Source organism: Sinohyriopsis cumingii, chromosome 16 (assembly GCF_028554795.1).
Source record: "Sinohyriopsis cumingii isolate HCF-2022 chromosome 16, ASM2855479v2, whole genome shotgun sequence".
Lineage (NCBI taxonomy): Eukaryota > Metazoa > Mollusca > Bivalvia > Unionida > Unionidae > Sinohyriopsis > Sinohyriopsis cumingii.
In genome coordinates, this window is record NC_142976.1 from 40,937,834 (window position 1) to 40,961,602 (window position 23,769).

General features: G+C 35.2%; 1 protein-coding gene across 1 annotated transcript; it reads left to right on the forward strand.

Moving 5' to 3' along the window:
- Nucleotides 1-498: 498 nt before the first annotated feature.
- LOC149780286 (peptidyl-prolyl cis-trans isomerase B-like) lies at nt 499-22,473 on the forward strand. Its single transcript, XM_089937094.1, has 4 exons — nt 499-653; nt 8,517-8,718; nt 12,010-12,129; nt 17,837-22,473. The coding sequence occupies exons 1-4, from the start codon at nt 594-596 to the stop codon at nt 18,073-18,075; spliced, it is 621 nt and encodes a 206-aa protein (XP_089793220.1). The 5' UTR covers nt 499-593; the 3' UTR covers nt 18,076-22,473.
- Nucleotides 22,474-23,769: the final 1,296 nt, after the last annotated feature.

Genomic DNA, 23,769 nt, shown 5'->3' on the forward strand with positions numbered 1-23,769 from the left:
TACAAACTATTGTTAAGTTTGGCCGAATTGTCTTTGGGCCATATTCACCATAATCCGGCATAAATGATACAACTTTCCCATCCCTCCCCTATTCGAGCCCACAGATTAAATCCACTTTTTTCTCAAATTCTGGTAAACATGGTCTTTCGGAAAAAGAAAGAACCCTTTTTTTCCATCATCACTCTTTTGGTTACATCCGTATACAACATAGTGCACCATATTCGCTGTACAAAAGCACCATCGTAGGCTCTATCACATGGACATTTACGTGGGGAAATTAAATACTTTAACCCCTAGTGTTGAATAGAAGGGATAAATTACGTCATATCTGGTTTAGGCACGCGGAAACTACCGATTGTTTACGGAGATTACCGAATATTTTTTCATCTAAAAAAAGCAGAGTTTTTAGTCTAATTAAACACTTTTATGCGTTTTGTTTATAACTGTAATAATATCACACGTTTGTACATTATAGGTGGCCAGTGACCTTTAAGTGATTCAGAGCAGAGATATTTTGGTTCCTATAGCGGATGTGAGGTACGGAACCCTCCTCAACCGGAAGCTTGCACGTGGCGAAATTGAAAGTTGCAGACATGGATCGTTTCTTCCTGGCGTTTTTGGGCAGCCTTTTATCCTTTGTGCTGGATGTTCAGGTTTTTAAATTTAAAACAATAAGTAGCATGCTCATTATAGCAATAGTTAAGCGGAATAAATCTTTTTAAATTGTTAAATTAACTTGTTGAGACGAATCATTGTTTTTTTCACTAGGCCTCGATAGGAATGTTGGGATTTTGCCAGTTTTGATAAAACATTTATCTGTCTTGAAATTCACATGACTTAAGTTGTATTTTACATTGCCAGACTTGTATTAGATAAACTACATGAATTTGGCGATAAATTTGTAAATATATTGCCATTTTTGCATCCTTGCACTCTAATCTTTATTTTTCTAGGGCAAGGTTTAGTCCTACATTAGCAACATGGGATGATTTTTTCATAATTATAGAATATATAAAAATGGAATGTTTTCTGCTGCATAATTCGAGTGTGCAGAATTAAAAGATGAACCCATCTTTATGATATCTTTTCAAATAAATTCACAGGAAGCATTCAAACACATGTACCGTCCACCATTTTTAATATCAGTCTTTGGCAATTTTTGAAAATTCTGTTCCAGGTAATTCAGAAGCCCCCCTGTGCCTTTTTATCACCCGCCCCACTTCTTTTTGCATTAAATGCTATATTTTTGAGTCTTACACAAGTTGAAATTATATGTTGCTTTTAAAATGGAATGTTTTCTGCTTAATTTGAATGTGCAGATTCCAAAAATGAACACATCTTTATGATATTGTTTCAAATAAATTCACAGGAAGCATTCAAACACATGTACCCTCAGACTTATAGACAATTCGGCCCAAGACAATTCGGCCCAACTTGGACCGAAAATAAGACAATTCGGCCCAAAAATCTACTATACTTCTTTTTATCAGACATCCTTTCTCCCCAGTAATATTTGTATTTGGGACGGTTTTCCTAAAGATATCAGAAAGCTCCTAACCATTATAACTTCGGATAACATTTATCTAGTTCACCAAATGTTTCAAATTTTATCCTCAACCTATTCTATTTTACAAACTAATTAAAATGAGAATGAATAATTAAGTTACCTAATGCAAGGATCTTGAACTATACAGTAAAAACATATTATATAAGAATTGACAAAATATATGTTAAAAATAAATACTTGTTAAAACTGTTGTCAGTTGTATTATAAAATTGGGCCGAATTGTCTTATTTTCGGTCGAAGTTGGGCCGAATTGTCCAATAGCCATACCGTCCACCATTTTTAATATTGGTCTTTGGTCACAGTCTTGACCTCATGTTATTTCAAGCTGAAATTTGCGTATAAATGTTTTGTGAACATTCAGCTTTAAGAATAAATTGACATTTTATATGTTCCAGGTAATTCAGGAGCCCCCCTATGCCTTTTTATCATCCCCCCCGTCCAACATTTTTGCTTGAAATAATATATTTTTGAGTCATACACAAGTTGAAATTATATGCTGCTTTTAAAATGAATCTTTTGTGTTTAATTTTAGTGTGCAGATTTCAAAAATGAGCCCATCTTTATGATAGCATTTCAAATAAATTCACAGGAAGCATTCAAGCATATGTACCGTCCACTATTTTTAATATTGGTCTTTGGTCACTTGTTGAAAATTCTTGACCTCATGTTACTTCATGCTGAAAGTTGCATATTTGTTTACATATGGTTATATATAAATGTGTTGTGAACATTTAGCTTCAAGAATAAATTCACTTTTTCTATGTTCCAGGTACTTCTGAAGACTTTATGTGCCTTTTTATCACACGCCCCCTTACATTTTAGCATGAAATAGTATAATCATGAGTCATACCAAGATAAAATTGTATGTTACTCTTAAAACCAATAGTGCATATTCATTACAGTGTTCTTGTACATGTATACATTTATCTGAAATCACATTTAGTAAATAACAATTGCTATTTTAAAATTTAGTTATAAGATATATTTGGTCAGTTTTCATATCTATAAAACAAAGTCAATGACAAAAGCGTTTCCACAAAGTTTTCATTACAGTAAGTCAGGATTTCTATAGTGTCAACTTAGGATGGTGCAACATTACATTTTGGATGTGCTAACTTTGCGATATTTTCAAAATAATTCTGACCATTGTTTTGAGCAATATTACATTGTTCATGAAGTAAAGACAATTGTGGTATCAGAGATAGAGAAGAAACTGGCACTGAGTTGGTTCTCAAGAAATATTTATGATTATGTATTTGTTTAAATGGAGAAATACTACAGATCAATTCTCTATTCCATGGCTTATGATGACAATATTCATATTGATATTCACAAAAAATGGCATGACAATTTTAAATGAATTTGTTTCCATTCTTTAAAATTCTGAAAAATAGTTGAAATTTAACCTCTTTTTCGTCCCTACTAAACATTAAACTGGTATAGTTACCAGTAAGATGTCCCTCCTATTACAAGCCATTTTTAGGGTTTTAATGATTAACTGGCCTGTACTGCTGTCGCAAAACAAAAGACAAATTCGCCAACTATCAACATAGGAGCCACAGAGACATCAAGCTTTCCACTGTGTGGAAAGTTATGTTCAGCTAAAACGCAAAACTAAAATTGATTGATGTTGATCATAGTTGATCTTTATGAGAATTTTAGCCTTTATTATTACCACTGTTCGTGAACATGTAAATTAGGATGATCATGTGCCTTGTACAATTAAACATGCGTACCTTTCTAAAAATATTACCTCAATGTATAGGATCGCTTATATCATTGAAAATGAGTAACTAGTGTGCGCGTGATTCAGCGTAAATGAAGCAGCTATTAAGAACTAGCTGAAATGTTATCTGGAAGAATGGATTTGGTCGAAACAATGAATAAAACAAAATCTGCATCTATGTTTGGGAATATGTAAGGATTTAAGTGACGCTATGCATGCTTTTCACTGTACATTATAGTTCAGCATGGTCTCCCTGGTAAACCCAACCGGCTCACAAATTATGAAGTCTATATTTACCTTTATTTAACTTTGTGTTGGGAAAATCAGAAAATATGCACAGTCAACAAAAAAGACCTAAAAACTGTTAAGTTTACACATTGGCCCACGGATAAGCCGACCCCCCCCCCCCCTTTCTTCCAGGCCTTTATTTTTTCTTATATTATTATGCTTATACGAGAGTATATGCAGTACATATACTATGCTGCATTTCCTACAAAATGACCCATTGTTCTTTAACAATTATTCTTTCTATGTTAGTTCAAGTACATGTCAGAGCATTAATTAGTGGGTATTTACAATAGATAACAGGATCCAGAAACATAAAGCTTTTACTTTTCAAGCTTTAAGCCCCAGGCAAAACAAAATCCAGAGTTAAACAAATGCAGTTAGCTTCTAGATTTAGTATTCATAAGTCAAGCAAACATTGTGGTGGTCTAAGAAAGATTCTTATTGCAAATGTACAATTCATTATATTTACATACCATTTGAAGGAAATAAATAGATTATTGATATCTGCTTATACAGTCATCATGCAAACCTGCTGAAACAAGTTTATGAATCAAATTGTCAATAGTTTTGGTCATTGCCACAACATGTAAAATATATCCCCCTTTGTCATAACCCATTTTGTTTTCTAGCTTCATGTTACATATACACAGAATGCTGTTCTGCCAATGGTAACACTGATTGGAACAAAATCATTTAGTTACTACGGTAATATAACACTGGACAACAAATTTTTACAAAAGTCATGTTACTGAAATAAAATTAGTCAATTCTTATCAATTTTTATGTGCTGAACACGAATATGACAGTCAAATTGCAAAATTGGCTCTAGTTTTTTTTTAATCTGCAAGAAATTAATGTTTACATAACGAAATGCATTCCAATAGTAAAAGGTCAACTGTAATAGCCTACCTATAAAAAATCAAGTCATTGACTACATCTTAGATTTCTTCGCCTGTCTCTTGTACAGCTGTTCGGGAACATCTCTGAGGAGTGTCCAGCAGTAGTCAGCCAGCATTGTAGTGGACCATTTTCCCTGGTATCTTTGTTCCATTGTTGCGATATCTTGATGAAAACGTTCGCCGTGTTCATCACTAACAATACCACAGTTGCTAGGAAAGAAATCCAAATGGGAATGAAGGAAGTGAATCTTTAGAGACATATTGCAGCCAAGTTTCTCATACTTCATCAACATGTCTTCTACTAGTTCCTTATAGTTTTCTGCCCTAACATTTCCGAGGAAGTTTGTAGAAACTAGGCGAAAAGCATTCCATGCTTGTTTCGCGTCACCTTCCAGCAAGTTGTTGAACCGGTCATCTTTGAAAAGCTCTCGAATCTGAGGACCCACAAAAACTCCCTCTTTAATCTTTGCTTCGCTGAGTCGAGGGAATTTTTCATGCAGGTATCGGAATGCTGGCAAAGTCCGGTCAATGGCTTTCACGAAGTTCTTCATCAAACCTAGTTTGATGTGAAGGGGTGGTAGCAAGATTTTCTGAGCCTCAACCAGAGCTGGGTGTTGGATATTCTTCTCTCCAATGGCTACATTCTGCCTGTGAGTCCATTCCTTCCTCATGTAGTGCATTTCCCTTGCTCGGCTATCCCACTCGCATAAGAAACACATGTATTTTGTATATCCTTGCTGCAGTCCCATTAAAAGGGCAACTACCTTCAAATCACCACAGAGGTGCCAGCTGTACTTGTTATACTCAATGGAATTCAGTAGCTGCCTTAAGTTATCGTATGTCTCTTTCATGTGGACAGCATACGCTACTGGAATAGATGGAAGAATGTTTCCATTGTGCAAAAGCACAGCCTTGAGACTCAGTTTCAAAGAGTCCACAAATAGTCTCCATTCTTGTGGGTCATGAGTGATTTTTAAAGCATTCATGAGGCCCTCAATATCGGAACAGAATATCAGATTACTTTCCTTTCTGAAGAAAGGCTCCAATTGCTGGTGGCGCTTTCGATATGCAGTAATTGTGACATTTTCTTCTAGAAGATTCCATTGTTGGAGTCTTGATCCTAGCAATTCTACCTTGTTCTTTGATAAGTCCAAATCACGAATCAGGTCATTTAGTTCTTCCTGTGTTATTCTGTGTGGGGTTGATGATGCACCACAGTGAAAATCTGGATCACTGCATGCTGATGGACCAGGAGAAGAACAGGTCGACTCACCTTTGTCTTCGTCAGATGAATCAAGAGAATATTCTGCTGGAGGTTCTGGAATAGGAAGTCCCTCACCATGTGGAACTGGTCTCAATGCAGACGGAATGTTTGGGTAGACTATTCTCGACTTCTTTCGCTTCGTTATTCCGCCGGAAAGAGGAGGAACCAAGCAGAAGTAACAGTCATTTAGGTGGTTGCTTGGCTCTCTCCACACCATTGGGACTGCAAACGGCATTGATGACCTTTTGCAATTCAACCACTGTGAAAGCTGTGTTGTACATGTAGCACAGCATATATGCGGAGCCCAAGGCTTGTCTTGGTCACCAACCTTGCATCCGAAGTAAAGATAATATGCCTTCTTCACTTGAGAATTGATACTTTTCTTCTGGTTGGCAAATGTCACTTCCCCACAAATATAGCAAAAATTGTCCGCGGTATTAACACACTTTCGAGGCATTACTGTTCTTTATTGTACGTAAATGGATAAAATAATAAGTTTTATGTAACAGTAGCTTGAACTGTCTCGCACAACGTCTAAAATATTTTAAATGCTGAACCTATCTGATTGGGCTTTATATAGTACACTGCTTACGTCAGCTTCAGCAGCCGCCTGGCATTAGTATAATAGGCCTACACATGTATAGTACACTGCTGACGTCAACTTATTTCAGCAGCCGCATGGCATTAGTATTGCATTGCATCAGAAAATGATGCAATCAACTGTGGATGATGTGAGCATGATGGTATTATGCAATGTTACATCATTATTCCGGATGTTGCTGCAGTCCTACTGGAGAAATTTACACAGTGAAACATAGAAAATGAGGTATATGAATATCTTCAAAACGAGAGCCAATACAAATTTTTCACGGTTATATTCGTGTTCGGCACACCAAAATACTACAGATTAGGGCCTTTTCAAGTCAGTAATGATTTCACTGTTGACCAGTGTAATCATTCTACTCCCTGCTCATTTCAATGAATATTTTTTTCCTCTGTGGCAAATCACTCTAAATTGTTTTAGGAACTTGCTCTTAACTCAGTCAAATGCTTACTCCCAAACTAGGTTCAGGCAGTTACATATACACACTCCTGGAATACATACAATGCAGTTCTGGCTGATATGTAACTTTGTCTTTTGGAATAAAACAATTATGGTTAGCTGATTGATTTGCCTTCTCAAGTCACTATGCCACATAAAACATACCTCATCAAGTCACATTGTCACAAGAAATACCCCTAGTCATGTTACCTTGCTACATTAGTAACATTTTTAAAGAACCCTTTTCAGCTTACACAACCACATTAAAAAACCCTTGTCTAGTTTCCATGTCACATTAACAGCCCTCACCTTGCCACATAGAACAATTCTTTTCAAGTTACCTTGCCACATAAAACAAAACCCATGCATGGCTGATTATGGAATGAAATGAGCTGCTTTTTGGTTTTTGTTTGTTTCATTGGTACAGACTGCGCCTTTGGCCCAAGTGGTTAGAGCATCCGCCGGATGTGGGATGTCATGTGTTCAAACCCTGATCGAGTCATACCAAATACTTATAAAAATGTTTCATGCAGCTGCCTTGTTTGGTGCTCAGCATTATGAGGTTAGTGTTAGGACTGGTCAGCCTGTGGTGTCAGGATAATAATGTAATTGTGTGGGACACGATGCTACATGTCTGCAGCATGATGCCACAAGTGCTAGACATCACTAAACTGCAACACTGTAGACATCATAGCGATATGACAAGAAAATTATTAAAGCTATGTTAAAAATCTAGATTGGTATAGTGTTGAATGGCTCTGCTGACAGCTGAGAGGTTTTTATCTACAACATGGGGTGCCAGCTATGACTGTCCACCATGATAGAACACAGGACCAATTCACCCAACAATCAGATATGTTTCACTTTGAACAAAGTTTACAGCCTTTAATACAAGATGATTCATGATAAAAATGATGCATTTTGTTAATGAGCTCAAGATTTTGACAAAGATTCTGCCAGTTGCTGATGGGAAACTCACACAGAATATGGGACAGACCTGGTCTGGAATTAATGGGGCACTTATTACCGGGTTATATGATTTTTGGAGTACTTGGCACAGAAAAGCCATTTATGAACATTTATCTACAACATGGGGTGCCAGCTATGACTGTCTTATGATATCACACAGGACCAATTCACCCAACAATTAAAAACATTCAACATGTGATTTAGAAACCTGAAAATGATAGAAATTACTTGCAAGTAAAAGGGAAACAAAAGAGGGCAAGACTTGGAGCCAGTTTTCACTGGGGGGTTAACTGGATCAGAAGGTGTGTGTGTTTTTGGAATTTTAATGTAGCTTTAACAATTTTGCAGTCATATCACTATGATGTCTGCAGTATGGCAATTTATAGTGATGTCTAGCACTGGGGCATCATGCCACAGACATGTAGCATGATGTCCCACCCAGTCACATTATCCTGACACGAGGACGACCCTGTCCTAACGCTAACCTTTTAATGCTGAGCACCTAATGAGGCACCTATTAGTACCATTTTTATAAATCTTTGGTATGACATGGACAGGGTAAGAACCCTCGACCTTCCCTCATTGAGGCGGACGCTCTAACCACTAGGCCCCTGGAACGGTCGGATCAGAAGGTGAAATAGTGGAAATACTTATATACTTTTTCAAAGATGACTCATCCATAACAGTTGCTTTTTCGGTATATGATCTGAGTAGATGATAAATGTCTGGATTTGAGAGTTCTGTATTTATTTTGATTCCAGGCAGGAGAAACCACAGTTACACACGAGGCTTTCTTTGACATCACTATAGGAGATGAGAAGATTGGGAGAATAAGGATTGGTTTATTTGGAGAGACTGCTCCCAAAACAGTAGCAAACTTTGTCCAGCTGGCAACTGGGGAGCATGGCTTTGGCTACAAAGACAGTGTATTCCACAGAGTGATTCAGGACTTCATGATCCAAGGTGTGTATTTCCACAAGAAACAAGATCTTTATTCTTAATAATGCATAGTCAGATATAAGCCTATAGCCTTGTGAAAACCTTTTTTCTTCAAATGACAATTGTGATTTTATCATTGAATAAGTCATAAATAAAAATTTGAAATTTTGCACAAGTTGTTGCTGGGTCTTCTGAGGTTTTATCATAAAGCATGTTAGCTTGGAAAAATTGTGTTAAATGTGTACAAGTTTATCAGTGTGTGTTCAATTGTGATGAAAATTGTTTTATATAATTCATGTAATGTTTAATGAGTATATTTTTCACATCCGTGTATCAGTTTGTACCATAATGTTAACACATACACAAACACACCTCACAGTTGTCAATTGAAAGAGGCAAACACAACTTAATCATAAGTGAGGGTGCACAATAGAGAGGATGAATGCAGACGAGTGGAGGTGTTAGTAGCCATCATTGATACACAAGAAGTAAACTCATTTGTCCTGTCATCTAATGGATTTTAATATTGGATCTAGGGAAATAATAAAAAGAATTAATTGAAGACGGTGATAAGGAATACTCACAAATTTATATGAGTTAAGTTAGAGTTGCCTCCATTTTAGGATTAGACCAATGTGTATCCAGTTGAGACAAACACAAATAAATAAAGACTTCATAGTCAGTATTACACCCATTAATTCAGGAGACTGACTCGTCAATCTTTGCACGTTTAATTCTGCAAGATAGTAATTTTAGATGTCAGTATACACTTCCTTCTCAATGGCACATGGCATGTGACAGTTGCTTGTTGCTGGAACACTACAACTGGAAACCAGGCAAATGAATGAAAAGACAAAATAATATGTGTTTTATGAGAACTTAGTTATTTTTTTATCTCACTGCAAGTTTTAAAGAACAGTGTACAGATTAGTGTTTTTATGAATAAATGAATCTGATCATACACCTGGATGTCACTTTGATGTCGGCATCTTTCAGGTATTTTTATCGGCTGGAGACAAATAATCTGTTAATTAGCATGCGTTTCATCATGTCAGAGGACACTGAAGGCCTCAGTAGTCGTCAGAGTAAAGCCAACTGTTATGCTGAGTAAGTATGAGTTACTGCAGATTTTTTTGTTAATAGTTTCTCAGTGACGTCAGTGCACTAAACATTAGACATAAACCTATGCAGTCATTTGTTGTTTAAATATCTGTATGATCGGTTATAAATGGCTTTTCTGTGCCAAGTACTCCAAAAATCATATAGCCCGGTAATAAGTGCCCCATTAATTCCAGACCAGGTCTGTCCCCTATTCTGTGTGAGTTTCCCATCAGCAACTGGCAGAATCTTTGTCAGACAAAATCTTGAGCTTATTAACAAAATCTTGTATTAAAGGTTGTAAACTTTGTTCAAAGTGAAACACATAATATGTGATTGTGGAATCAGCTATTTGCTTCTTTGTATGTCACTAATTACCTGTAATTAGCACTGACTTGTCCTTCATGAATAACTTTGAGCTGTCTTTTCCTGACTTTTCTGTTTTATGCTTACAGAGTTTTGCATCACTGGTTAAATTTATTTAGTGGTAACTATGAGCTAATTTCAGAATTAAGCCAAGCTTTGGGATTAGAGACTTCTGAAAGCAACCAAGACAGTGTTTTAAGCCAAGGAGTTAGTAGCTGCAAATTCTGTTGATATGAACAGGGGGTGTCTTCATAAATGTGATCCAGTAATTGCTGTAATATGCAAACTAATTATGACAGTAAAAGCTACTATTTTCTATGGTTTTTTTAAAATAAAAATAAATCTGTGCCTCTTAGTTTTGAACCCATCAGCAACAGAATGTGAATGGAAATTGGTTGATATCAGGACCTGGAGGTAACCATTCTTTTAAGGGAAAATTTATCAAGATTTGAGTGGTAAAAAAGACATAAACATTCTTTACAAAGGTCATATTGAACATTTTGTTATTGCTACTCTTACATTAATGGTCATATCAGTGTGGGGTTTTCCTTTAAAGACTTCTTAGGATGTTGATCCCAAGTAAAAATTTGAAGTCCAAAATGGTCACCATGAATGCCATTGTGAAAATCTTCTTGATAAAACTCCATTGTAGTAGAAAGTTACATTGGCATACGGTTTTCACCAAGAGGATTTGTTTGATGTCCAGTTGGGTCTTAAATTGCCAATCTGAAATCCATTATGGCCACCACATGGTGTCCATATTGAAAATCATTGCTATTCTGAAAAACTTCGTATGATGTATGCTTGGACATAAATGAAAATGGTACCAACCTGACATGCAGTATGGCTACCATATCGGCTGTCTTGAAAATCTTCTGGTTACTACTCCTGAATGAAAAGTCAGTGGCATGGGGTTTTCACTGAAAGACTTATAACAATCTTTTGTGGATCTCGAAGTAAAATGGTGCTGATCTGGCATCCAACATTTGGCCATCTTGAAAATTTTGTTTTAGCTACTACTCTTAAATGGAAAATCATTTTGATATGTCAAAATCAGACGAGTTCTTAAGGTGTCTACAGAGTTCTAAATTAAAATAAATCAGTATGGCCAATATCAGTGCTATCAGGGAAATAATGTTATCTCTACTCCTAAATGCTAGCTATATCAGCATAGGGTTTGCTGTAATAGACTTCTTATTATACCTAGTTGGTCCTAAATGAAAATAGTGCCAGTCATACATCCAGTATGGTTGCCATGATGTCTGTCATGAAAAACTTGTCACTACCCACAGAATGGGCAATAATTATGGAGTTTTGATCAAAACACTTCTAATGACGGTTACATTGTTGTAAATGAAGATGTTGCATATATGACTTCTAATACTATGTCCACCACAGTTTGTAGCTAATTTGAGAATTATTGCTGAAGAATAAGTTGCATTGATATAATTATAAAAAAATATGGCTATTGCGATGGAAGAAAATTGAGTTTAAGGACAAGTGTTATGTTTTTTGGGCCTGTGTCTGAAAAAATTCTTTGAACACTGATTCATTGGTAAAGTCAAAAGATAATTTGATATTTTAACCTCATAAATGTGCAAATACTGATGATCCATTTAATGGGAGTTTGTAAAATAATCTTGTAATTTTTTGTTTATTTTTGTTGCCAACTCTTGTTTCAAAAAATGGGCTCCATAGATCTTATCATGTAAGTGAATTTGCAATTTATCCATCATGGATTAACAAATTGCTTATAATGTGCCCCTGTTAAAAGGTGTTATCACCTGTAATACTTAGACCTTGGTTGCTGAATCTGAGAGTTCACTGTACAAAACATCTGTATGTTGACAGGTGGTGACTTTAGCAAAGGCGATGGAAGTGGCAGCAAGAGCATTTATGGAGAATATTTTAAGGACGAGACCTTTACACTTAAGCACTATGGACCAGGATGGGTTAGCATGGCCAATGCAGGTATTACGGGATTGCAGTTGTGAACTGAACATTTTAAGAAAAACAAAATATGGTCCTGTTCTTTTCCTATTACATCCTCTTTACCACACACACATGCACGTTGCACCTACTTTTTTCTGACTGCCAGCTTAGCGTGTGAAGATCACTGTTTTAAGCAGAAATATACAGAAGGACTTGACATCACTTTTTGGTAATGTTTTTAGCCACTCTTAGAAATACACTACAAACCACAATCAGAAATACATTGCAATCTTGAGGCTGGAACTTAAAAGCCTTTCATATTGATTATCTCCCTTTAGCAGTCCCTTCTTGCATTCAGGAAGGAACTTGCTTTTCTGTTCTTATTTTCCCATGATATGTTATCTACCCTAAAGAGATACATTACTTCATCAGCCAGATACTTGTTTTATTTTTTCTCTTGTACATTGCTGATCCTACTACAGCGTAGAACCAGACCCAGAATCTTTTGAGCTTCAAGAGGGCTTTACATATCCACTTTTCTGATGCCTGGAACAATGTCAAATTTGGCTTGGGCAAGTTCAAGTTTGCCGATGTAGAGTAAACAAAATTGCCAGAGAAAGAGGTCATGTTCAGTTTGCACTGTTTTTATGTTCTGCAAGTTCCATATACTGTGATCTCAGCACTGTACTTATGTCAATACTCTAGTGGTTAGAGCATCTGCCTCAGATGCGGGAGATTGGGGTTTCAAAAAGACTTATAAAAATGGTACTAACTGCTGCCTCACTAGGTGCTCAGCATTAAAAGGTTAAGTATTAGGACTTAGGTCAAGTATCCTGGCATCAGGATAATGTGACTGGGTGGGACATAATGCTACATGTCTGTGTCATGATGCCTCAGTGTTAGACATCACTATAAACTGCCACACTCCAGACAATATGACTGATTTTTTTTAAAGCTATGTCAAAAATCCAAATTACACACACTGTACATATATCAGCAACTTTATTAACATTTATTACATGTACCATGGTCTCTTGCTGAACTGTCCAATGTTTCTTCTTTCAACTTTAGTACTTTATTTTACACGGTATACTGTCAATGTCATTTCTGTGTTTGGTCAATTTCAGGGTCAGTCTAGCAATTTCTCATACATAACAATAATTACTATTTGTAAGTTTTGACAGATAGAGAATAGATATTTGTTTTTGTCGGTAACATTTTATTTATAATATCTGTTTATGGGATTTGTGAGCATTGATAGCATTTGTGCCGATCTTCCAGACTCGAAGATTGCTTTGATAAATGTCACAGATTTCAAGATGATAATTATTAATAGTTTTAATTTTTAAGATTTCTTTCACAGGTGTGTTTGGAAATAAACAACACTAATCTCTAATGATTAGCAATCTAGATATCCTTATGAGCACAATATAAAGATCGGTATTTATCATCTGTTGCTTACATGATAATTATAGGAGACAAACATACATACTGTTTGACAAATAATTGAATAGATTAAAAAAGTGTTTTCAGAGTATTTTCAAAAATCAGCTTGTTTCAAGGTTTACTTTCGTGGATTAAGTAGGTGTTATCAGATCATTCAGCTTTGAATAGAAATAATTACAGAAGTCCATGTCTTTTTATTATAATTACAAAAGTCCATGTCTTTTTATTATAATGACAAAAGTCCATGTCTTTTTATTATAATTACAAAAGTCCGTGTCTTTTTATTATAATTACAAAGTCCGTGTCTTTTTATTATAATTACAAAAGTCCATGTCTTTTTATTATAATTACAAAAGTCCATGTCTTTTTATTATAATTACAAAAGTCTGTGTCTTTTTATTATAATTACAAAAGTCCATGTCTTTTTATTATAATTACAAAAGTCCATGTCTTTTTATTATAATTACAAAAGTCCGTGTCTTTTTATTATCAAAGCAACCTGAAGACCTGTATCTGCTAGGATATCAGGTAAAGAAAGAAAACTTGTTGACAAGTTTCCATAAATGAATCTAATGAACCAGTTTCAAAGAAAAGTAGTTGCTTCAAATATCAGTTCAAGGTATTTTATGTAAAAGATTTTCTCTCTTGATTGAAAATCTAGTTATTTCCTAAACCCTTATCTATTTTTCCTTTTATCAATCTTTGTTTATGCAGCCCGGAAGAAATTTGGAGTCAACCCCAAAATCAGATACAATTCTTAGAGTTCATTTATAGCATAAAAATTTGGAAGTCTGGTTGAGGGATGAAAGTTAAGACAAATTTTTAAGTTCTGCAAATTTTACACAATGCATGCTGTTGTAATATATTTATAAAGCAGACACCAGCTGATTGGTTAAAATCTAGTTCAGTTAATGGCCTAGAAATTTCCAGTTCTGTTGGCCAATCAGCATTCTGTTTATGGCGGCCATTGTGTAGTTCACTAGAATTGAGATTTGACCAAAACTTTTTATTAAGAATGCAAGTTACTGACAGTTGTCTTGTGATAAATATTTACCTGCATCTTTACTTTGGCCTGACAATTTATTAATAATACTGCACAGTTTTAAAAATACTGGTGATCTGGGGGCAATGTCTGACCAGATGATGATAATAAAAAGTTGCATTTCTCTTCTCTCCTATTCTATCTGATAAAGATGTGTGATAATAGATCATTGAAGAGGACAATTATAAAACCTGGATTACTAAAGGGTTTCAATGTAAAAGTAAATACCTCTGAGAAATCATGGCCTTTGTGTGCATCTGCCATTTCTTGCATTCCAAATCTGGTCACTTATATATTTATCTAAAGAGTTGTGTATTAGAACATGATATTGTCATGATTTTTGGCCCATTTTAATATAAAGTTTGCACCAGAGTCCCATGATTGTTTAGTAAAAATGCAAGCAGTATAGTGAAGAAGTGTGATGTAATGAGGACATGGATGAATAACTCTTATAACTCAGTTGTCCCAGAGTTTGGTCCTTATTACATTTTTTCCTTAGCCCTGCATTTAGCAACTTTGACCATTGCTAGTGCCAACATAGGTGTGGATGGATAGCCACTAGAGAAAGGTTGACAGATTTAAAAAAAATTATTTTCCAGGCAAAAGTGAGCCAATGGTGGGGGTCACAGGGTCATAATTTGACCTATGCTCAAATGTCAACACTGGTTTCATATCTGAAGATTTAAGTTTATAAATGTAACTAAATAAAATGCATTTATTTAAAAACCAGCCTATTTCCTTTGAGTATTTTTATCCAAACCCTAAATTATCTTTTATTGCCTAATTTCACTTTATACATACCATTTACATTTCCCATTGATTTAGAACCTTCATATATTGACCACTCCGGTGGCTAGAGCTTCTGCCTCGGAAGCGGGAGATCTCTGGTTCGAACCCCAGCCAAGTCATACCAAAGACTTATAAAAATGATACTAACAGCTGTCTTGCTTGGTGCTCAGCATTAAGAGGTGTCTTGGTGTCATGATGATGTGACTGGGTGGGACATCATGCTGCATTTCTGCGGCATGATGCCCCAGTGCTAGACATCACTATAAACTGTCACACTGCAGACATCATAGCGATATGACTGAAAAATTATTAAAGCTATGTTAAAAATCCAATTCACACACACACACACCTTCATATATTATCATCACAATCATGCCATATCATCTCACCTTTTTTTGGGCTCCTTTTATCGTTCGTTGGTAATAAACCTCTTGGACACAAATATTTATCATATAATCTTTTTGATGTGTTAATATAATATAGCCTTACAGTGTTGGTGTAGCATAAAATTCACTATCAACAAACCAATATCCTAAAGGAGGAATTAACCAGCCTATCTGTTTCTACTTCCAGAAAGATTAAATTTTAAATTTCATTTGAGTAAAACTTGTTATGAGAGATTGCCCCTTCTGCCAACAACAAATGGTCTTTCAAAATAGGTGGTTTCTCAACAGGTTTTACAGGTTGTATGCATTTATATTGAATAAAGATATACTTTTGTAATTAAACATGAAATAACATTGACATTTGAAGATCACATGCACATATTAGCATATGAAATCATTTCTGATTTACTTTTTCTTTGTAATACTAAATTTGTTTTTACCAGCATTTAACATTATTGTCTCCAGCATTAAAATTTCTGTTTTAGTTGGAGGTTCTTCCATTGTTATTAAGGTACTAGGTGTTGACATTATTAGTGCTCAGGTGTAAAATCAACTGTTAAGACGGTTTTGACTAGGCTTTGGAAAAATGTGAAAAATTAATGTGTGCATTGAATATCTAACAATTAATGAAATGAAAAGAAACTTATCATCTTCCAGAAACAGCATTATTTACTCAGAGACAAAAGTCAACAGCTTAATTCAAAAAAGACACAAGGGATTAACTCTATAAAACTAAGTACATAACACGGTCATACCAACTTGAATAGATGATGGCTTGGCGACTGGGATGTAATCACTGTAACATTGGGAAATCAATAAGCAACATCACAAGTCTTTAACACTATCAGTCGAGTCCCGCCAACAATTCTTACTTGATGGTTTAACCTTATTCACCCCCAATCAATATGGATTAACTCTTAAGACAATATACACAACCACTACCTTAATTTTGGCACTACAATGGCAATTTGCGACATGTACATTAGCCTTTTTTATGGACTGTACCATCTGTCACTCTATATAAACTGGTAGCCAGACTACTTTTTTTGTTCTTTTTTTATGCATGGTTTTTATCAGAACAGTCTTCACTATTCAAGCGATTGTTGTTAAAATGATTACATAAAAGTCATTGGTGTTTCTCTCTTTCCACAATATGGTCATTCACAGAACTGGATACTGGGTCCTACATGTAGCTATGATAAGGCCAGGAACAAGGCTATGTGTAGCTGGATACTGGGTCCTACTTGTAGCTATGAAAAGGCTGGGAACCAGGCTGTGTGTACCTTGATACTGGGTCCTACTTGTAGCTATGAAAAGGCCAGGAACCAGGCTATGTGTAGCTGGATACTGGGTCCTATTTGTAGCTATGACAAGGCCGGGAACCATGCTACATTTAGCTGGATACTGGATCCTACCTGTAGCAATGATAAAGCCAGGAACCAGGCTACATGTAGCTGGATACTGGGTCCTACTTGTAGCTATGATAAGGCCAGGAACCAGGCTACATGTATTCTATAAGTACTTTAGTCTGGTTTACAATCAAATGTAAAACATTAGATGCATAACCTACAAAGTTTCAGATACCAGTAACTGAATCTTTTTTTTTAAATAGATATAAGCGGTCATTGGATTGAATAAAGGTCTGTGGAGCTTATCCCCATTTTTGTGATGCCATCCTTCATAGCAGTGTCAAAACGCATATTTTGCCAAGACATGGTTGCTGGTCACGTTCAGCAGGTGGCTGCTCACGACAGTGTTTATATAATAAATTCAATCCATGTATTATGATTATGGTCGGAAATGATAGCTGGTTGCTCAGAGCATAGGCAGCTTATAACAGATTTTTTTTCCTGTATTGACATCTTTTTATCCTTTAAAAAAATACCTTTTATTACAAAAAGTGCGTCTTCCTTGAACAAAGTGTCCTACATGCTAAAAGTGCCCCTCTTTCCATCCCATTACAAGAAATTTATGCTTGCAATAAGGTCCATACCATAGACTTGCCAGTATACAATATCTTTACTGCTATAAAATAAAAAAAATCTAACTATAGATTTGTGCACTTTGCTTTTCTTTATTCCAGGCCCTGACACCAATGGCTCTCAGTTTTTCATCACAGTTGTACCAACCCCATGGCTGGATGGACACCACACAGTGTTTGGGAAGGTCATTGAGGGAATGAAAGTCATCAGGCAGATTGAGAAAACCCCAACAAACTCTTCTGATTGGCCTATCAACTTGGTCAAAATTGTAGATAGTGGGGCAGTCAAGGTTGATGTACCCTATGATGTTTCAAAAGAGGGCGTAGAAAATGATGTGTAGTTATCACATTTGGTAGTACTAAAACTGTATGTGCCAAGGGTTAGTGTCTCATCTATGCAAGCATATGTTAAAGAGGTAGAGATATCACTTTCAGCAGTAGAGTTTTTTGTTAAAATTTGTATTATTTAGTATAGTTAACAGCATAGCGGATGGCATAGTTGAGCCAATGGCTTTCATAAAACCCTCGTTAAATTTGCTCATTCATTGTGTTCAGATTTTGCAAATACTGGTTTTGGATACTCTGTGGGATGCATGTGTATTTTGTTTTTTGTATTATATAATTTTTTGTGTAGATGTTTTCAAAAATAGTTTTGTGCTATATATGTCTACACAAATTTTCATCATCTCCTGAATGTATGTCTAACAGTTGTTTTTGTTACACAAACATTTATTCTTCAGATATGTGCCAAACATTAGAAAACGTTTTACACGCAGTTTTCATTAGATATAAAATGTATGAAGCAGGTTGGTTAATATAACTGGACACAATTGGCTTTTAGCTAGTGGCATATTATTTCCAATAATGCAATTATTTCTTGTAAATGGATGGTATATTGTCTTGTTAATTTTTGTTTACAAAGACTGTGTTGTGTATCAGCAATGTCCAGTAAATTTTGTATGACATAAATGTTTCATCACTGTTTATGTTGCATATCCCCAGGAATGTTAAGCTATGTGGCTTTTGGGGCATACATATTACTGGGTTTCATCAGTTTACTGGAGTTTAATAGTTCATAAATCAAAGCAAATAAAATGAGAAATTGAACTACATTGACTTTGAGTCCTGTACTATATAAAGATGAACAATTAAAGTCACACAGTCCAGATTGATAAAATATATTCTAACAATAAAATGCGGATAAATTAAAGGAATGTAAACCAATATTATTTTATACCTAAACACTTGGACTGTATATATAATTTCTTTCTTTTATTGAATTAATAAATCTGGATGAAAAACCAATATTAAAATTCCAATTGGACCAAACAAATTATAAAGATAAAGTGAATGGATTAATGGGCTATCTTTTGCTTAATTAAATAAGGAATGTTACATCAGACTTTTTCCAAAACTTTTTGTTCCTGAATAAAAAAATTGAAGTCATAAATCTGTGTTGAAAGTTAGTTCACATTAAGAAGGGATAAAATAAGTGCATTTTAATGAAATACTGGTAAGTTATTTTGTTATGTGAATGTTTTCTTCCATGTTTTAGATTAAAATGAAATATTGATGTTGTAACTGGGGGTTGAACAAAGAAATTCTTGAAGTTTAAGATGGTAAAACTTCGCAAAATATGCGTACTTAAAAAGAAAGAGACACTTGCATGTCATTAGAGATTGATGATCATTATCAGAAATAGTGTGACTAAATTTTTTCCAATTATTAATCAGTGCTTTGATAAAATAAGAAATGCATATTTGAACTCTAAATATTATTTTATCAATCAGTGTTCAGCCAAAGCTCAATTTGACATCAGGGCTATTGAGGGAGATCACCCCATACATTCAGAGTGTGACTTTTTGAAAGTGACTGTACTAACAGGATGAGAATATGTCAAAGCAAGAAAAGTACAGTTTGTACTCGTCATTTCAATAGCAAGAGAAGTACAGTTTGTACTCGTCATTTCAATAGCAAGAAAAGTACAGTTTGTACTCATTTCAATAGCAAGAAAAGTACAGTTTGTACTTGTCATTTCAATAGCAAGAAAGTACAGTTTTGTACTCGTCATTTCAATAGCAAGAAAAGTACTGTTTTGTACTTGAAATTTATTTTGGAAGTACAAAGCAAGAAAAGTAAGTTTGTAATCAAAATTTTATTTAGCAAAACAAAGTATTAAAAATTTTCAGAGTTCAAATTTCATGGAGGAGAAATATATAATGTAGGGATGCATTTCACTGAGTGTCCATTTCAGAATGGAAACAAGAGTTCATTATGTAAAGCTCTCTGATGAAGTTAAATCCATCAGAAATATCCAAATTCTTTTCTTTTTTGTTGTCTGCAGTCACCTAGCAAAATCAAAACTTTATTATATTTTTTGTGTCAAGTTGATGCCATTTTTGTGTGCAAATTTTGCTTTTTACTTGCATATATCATTTTACAGTGCAAATATTATATTGCTTTTTATACCAATATAAATTCATCTTTTGTGTATCCTTGAGATTAACAGTTGCATAATATAGCATGATAATCCTTTTGTCCTGAGCTCATTTTTATTATATATTTTGTGCAGCTGGTCAGATTTTATAGAGCTGATTCTGAATTGACTTGTAACTTCAATTATGTGCATTATTTTACTGTTGCAGATCAAATAACCACGACAGGCCAGCAGAATTGTCATTGAAAAATACTTGTTACTAATGTACTTTCATGACATAAATAGTCCCATTAACTTTGGATATTAATTAAAATATTTTTATTAAATGATATGTATGGAACTCTGTACATTAATCATAATTGATAAGACAGTTCATGGTAACCATACAAGAGTACTCTATTACCAGTGAAGGTACCTTATACAAAGATGTACTAAAACTAAGGATCTGTGTCGCACTATGGCACAGAAAATGGATGTTAATGTGCTGTAAAGTTCCCTGTCATAATGGGCTCTATTTTACAGTGAAAAACAGAACTATGTATTTAATGCCATAAAAATGCAGTATGATAGATTCATGGAACTAAAGCCAAGTAAAATAAATTTTGGTAGCAACGATATGGTATGTATTTGCTTATTAGTTGAGTCAGACTGTAAACAACAAAGATCCTGAGCTGCTGTAGCATAATGCACCTGCAGATCAGGGTCTATGTTGTTTATCCTACTGATTATTCCTAGCAAACTGCACAGACCCAGATCTGCTGGTGCATCATGCTATGGCAGATCTAGGTTATGCACTTTGCAGTTGGACTAGTCTTATAAGAAAGTATATATGGTAAATCTAAATTCAGTCAGTTTTGGGGCTTCATAATTGTACTGTATTTGGAGCCATGTTGTAATGAGAGATCAAAAGTTAGGTCAGTTCCAATCATCTTCACTATTCAAGGGTTATTGATCCACTTTGTTTCACATCAGCCATGAGCATATTTAAGTAGATCAAAAAGGTCTACAGCTTGGTGATCTGATTGGTTGGAGCTGAAAGAAACTGATCCAATCAGATTGTTTATTACATTTAACTATGGAGATAGTTTTGAATAACTGTAGCTCAGTAGCCAACAAAACTTGTCAGATGCACGTTTCTCCAATTTCAACCGTCCATAAACATTTTTTTATTTTAAGTTCAAGGTATGCAAACATCAGTGAAGCTGATATATTAAATACAAAGTCATGTAACGAGCTCTCTTTGGTCAATACTCTATTTTGCTACAGGCAGTAAACTCGTTTATGTGCAAGTTATAGCTTTTACATAACATTCTTTTGGCTTGCTACATTTGCCAGACGCTTGCTGTGGATTGACAAGCCTTAGCCAGATGTGTTCCATTACATCTGGTACAACCGTCTTGAATTATATTTTATCTTTTACACATGAACTATTTTGACATTTCCTTGATGTATAATGAATAGCTAGCACAATGGAATATTAAAGAATCTGACTATATTAAAGACCAAACATTGTGTATCTATAAATAGGATGCAATTTTTCTTCCATTTTTTTTTTTTTTTAAGTAACCAAAGCCTTTCTGCTGAAGAAATTTCCTGCTGAGCCATAGTAGATCTGCCAGGAAAATTTATAGATATATTTTTGAGGAGTGTTCTGTCATTTTTTTAATCACTATATAGATATTTGTATGGTTCACACACTCTCGGGGGCCCTGAGTGGTCTAAAGCGCTCTACATTACGGATCACTACCATCTTACCTCAGTCTGCGTGGGTTCGAGTCTTGGATTCGGCCAGTGTGGGTATGTGAGAAAGCTTGCCAGTAGCTTCTCGTGAGTTGGTGGTTGTTTCCGGGGTTTTCACGGGTTCTTCCTCCACCATTAATACTGGCTGCCATGTATAGCTTATCGTGTGCTGAAAAATGGCATTAAACCCCACAACAACAACAACTATACTCTCGATTTCACAGAGTCAAATTATTTCTTGAGCAGATATCATTGGGCTTTATTACCCATTTGATAAGATCATAATAGTAATGGACATTTATCAACGTCATTAGTTATTAGGAAAGTCTTGATTTCGGATGTTATCAATTATTTTTTTGTGAGAAACAGGTTTTGTGTCTTTATACATTTTTGAAAACCCATTTTATTATGATGGGCATTATTGTGTATAGTTTATACATTCTAATACTATGCAAGCCGAGTTTGTCCAGATTTTATGTCCCTTGAAGTATTTGAATTTATACAGATGTTAACTTTTAGCTTTTTTATTCATATTCAAAGAAATAAAGTTGTGAAATATAAATGTCCTGAATCCAGTTTTTTGTGTAATGAGAAAAACAACAAATTTACTGCTGCCAGTTTTCTACTGTAATATAATCCTTAATGTGAGACAGCATAGCCGTGTGATTTGGTAAATGTGATGCCCTATCTACAATACACTACTACTTTACTACTTTTAAGTTGGGTTTAGGTGCAGACTGCATGAACTCACATCTGCTGTTGCATTATGCACCAGCAGATCTGGGTCTGTGCAGTTTGTTAGTAGAATAAATAACAGAACCTGATCTGCTGGCACATTATGAGATATCAGATTGGAGTCTGTGTTGTTTGCTGTTGGATTTGACTTGTTTGTACATACAGTACCCATGTTTGATGCATACTGAACTACAAAGTAGAAACCCAGATTTTCTCTCAACTCCACCATTAGACCAGGATCTATGCCAGGGGTCTCAAACACATGGCCTGTGGGCCACATGTGGCCTGCCCAGCCTTATTCTGTGGCCTGCAAAATGATTGGCATCACAAGATGATTGGCATCACAAGGTGTCCTGCGTGATAACAAAGGTGGTGCGGCCCTTGGGCGATCAAAAATGCCCTCTGAGTGGTTTGGGTTTGAGACCCTTGATCTATGCTCTCCTCTGCATGTTGAAATCATGAGTATAAATGAAAATGCACAACCCTGACAACACTTTTGCCTCAAAAAATTCTTGAATCTTAAAAGAATATATCTTTGAAAAGTCCTTGGACTTGCTGAAAACTATATTGAGGCAATATAAACGGGTAGAACTTTTTTTAATTTCCAAAAAATAGTGAATAAATAAATGAAATGGGATGAAGTGACATACAACACCCATTAGTACCCAGATAGATGTAGTGTAATCCCTTGGCTGTAGCAGCTGATGTGTACAATTGATTTTCAAGGTTTGAAAGCAAATTAAACCTTAAGAATATTGACCTTTATATTAGCTGTTTCTTCTACCTCTGCTTAAAGATATACAAACTTCAGTTTCCATGAAATAAATACTTTTATAAAACAAAATCATTGAAAACTCCTGCGCAGTATGAACTATGATATGACAGTTTCAGGTCTGCTTTATTCCTAGCTGAGTATGGGTCATACACAGGCAAATACAGTGAGGCCATGGAATTACTTCACTACTATAGTGACAACAGAATGCTATGTCATGGCATCATTTGAGTATGGGTCATATACAGGCAAATACAGTGAGGCAATGGAATCACTTCACTACTACAGTCACAACAGAATGATATGGCATCATTTGAGTTTGCATCATAGACAAGCAAATACAGTGAGGCA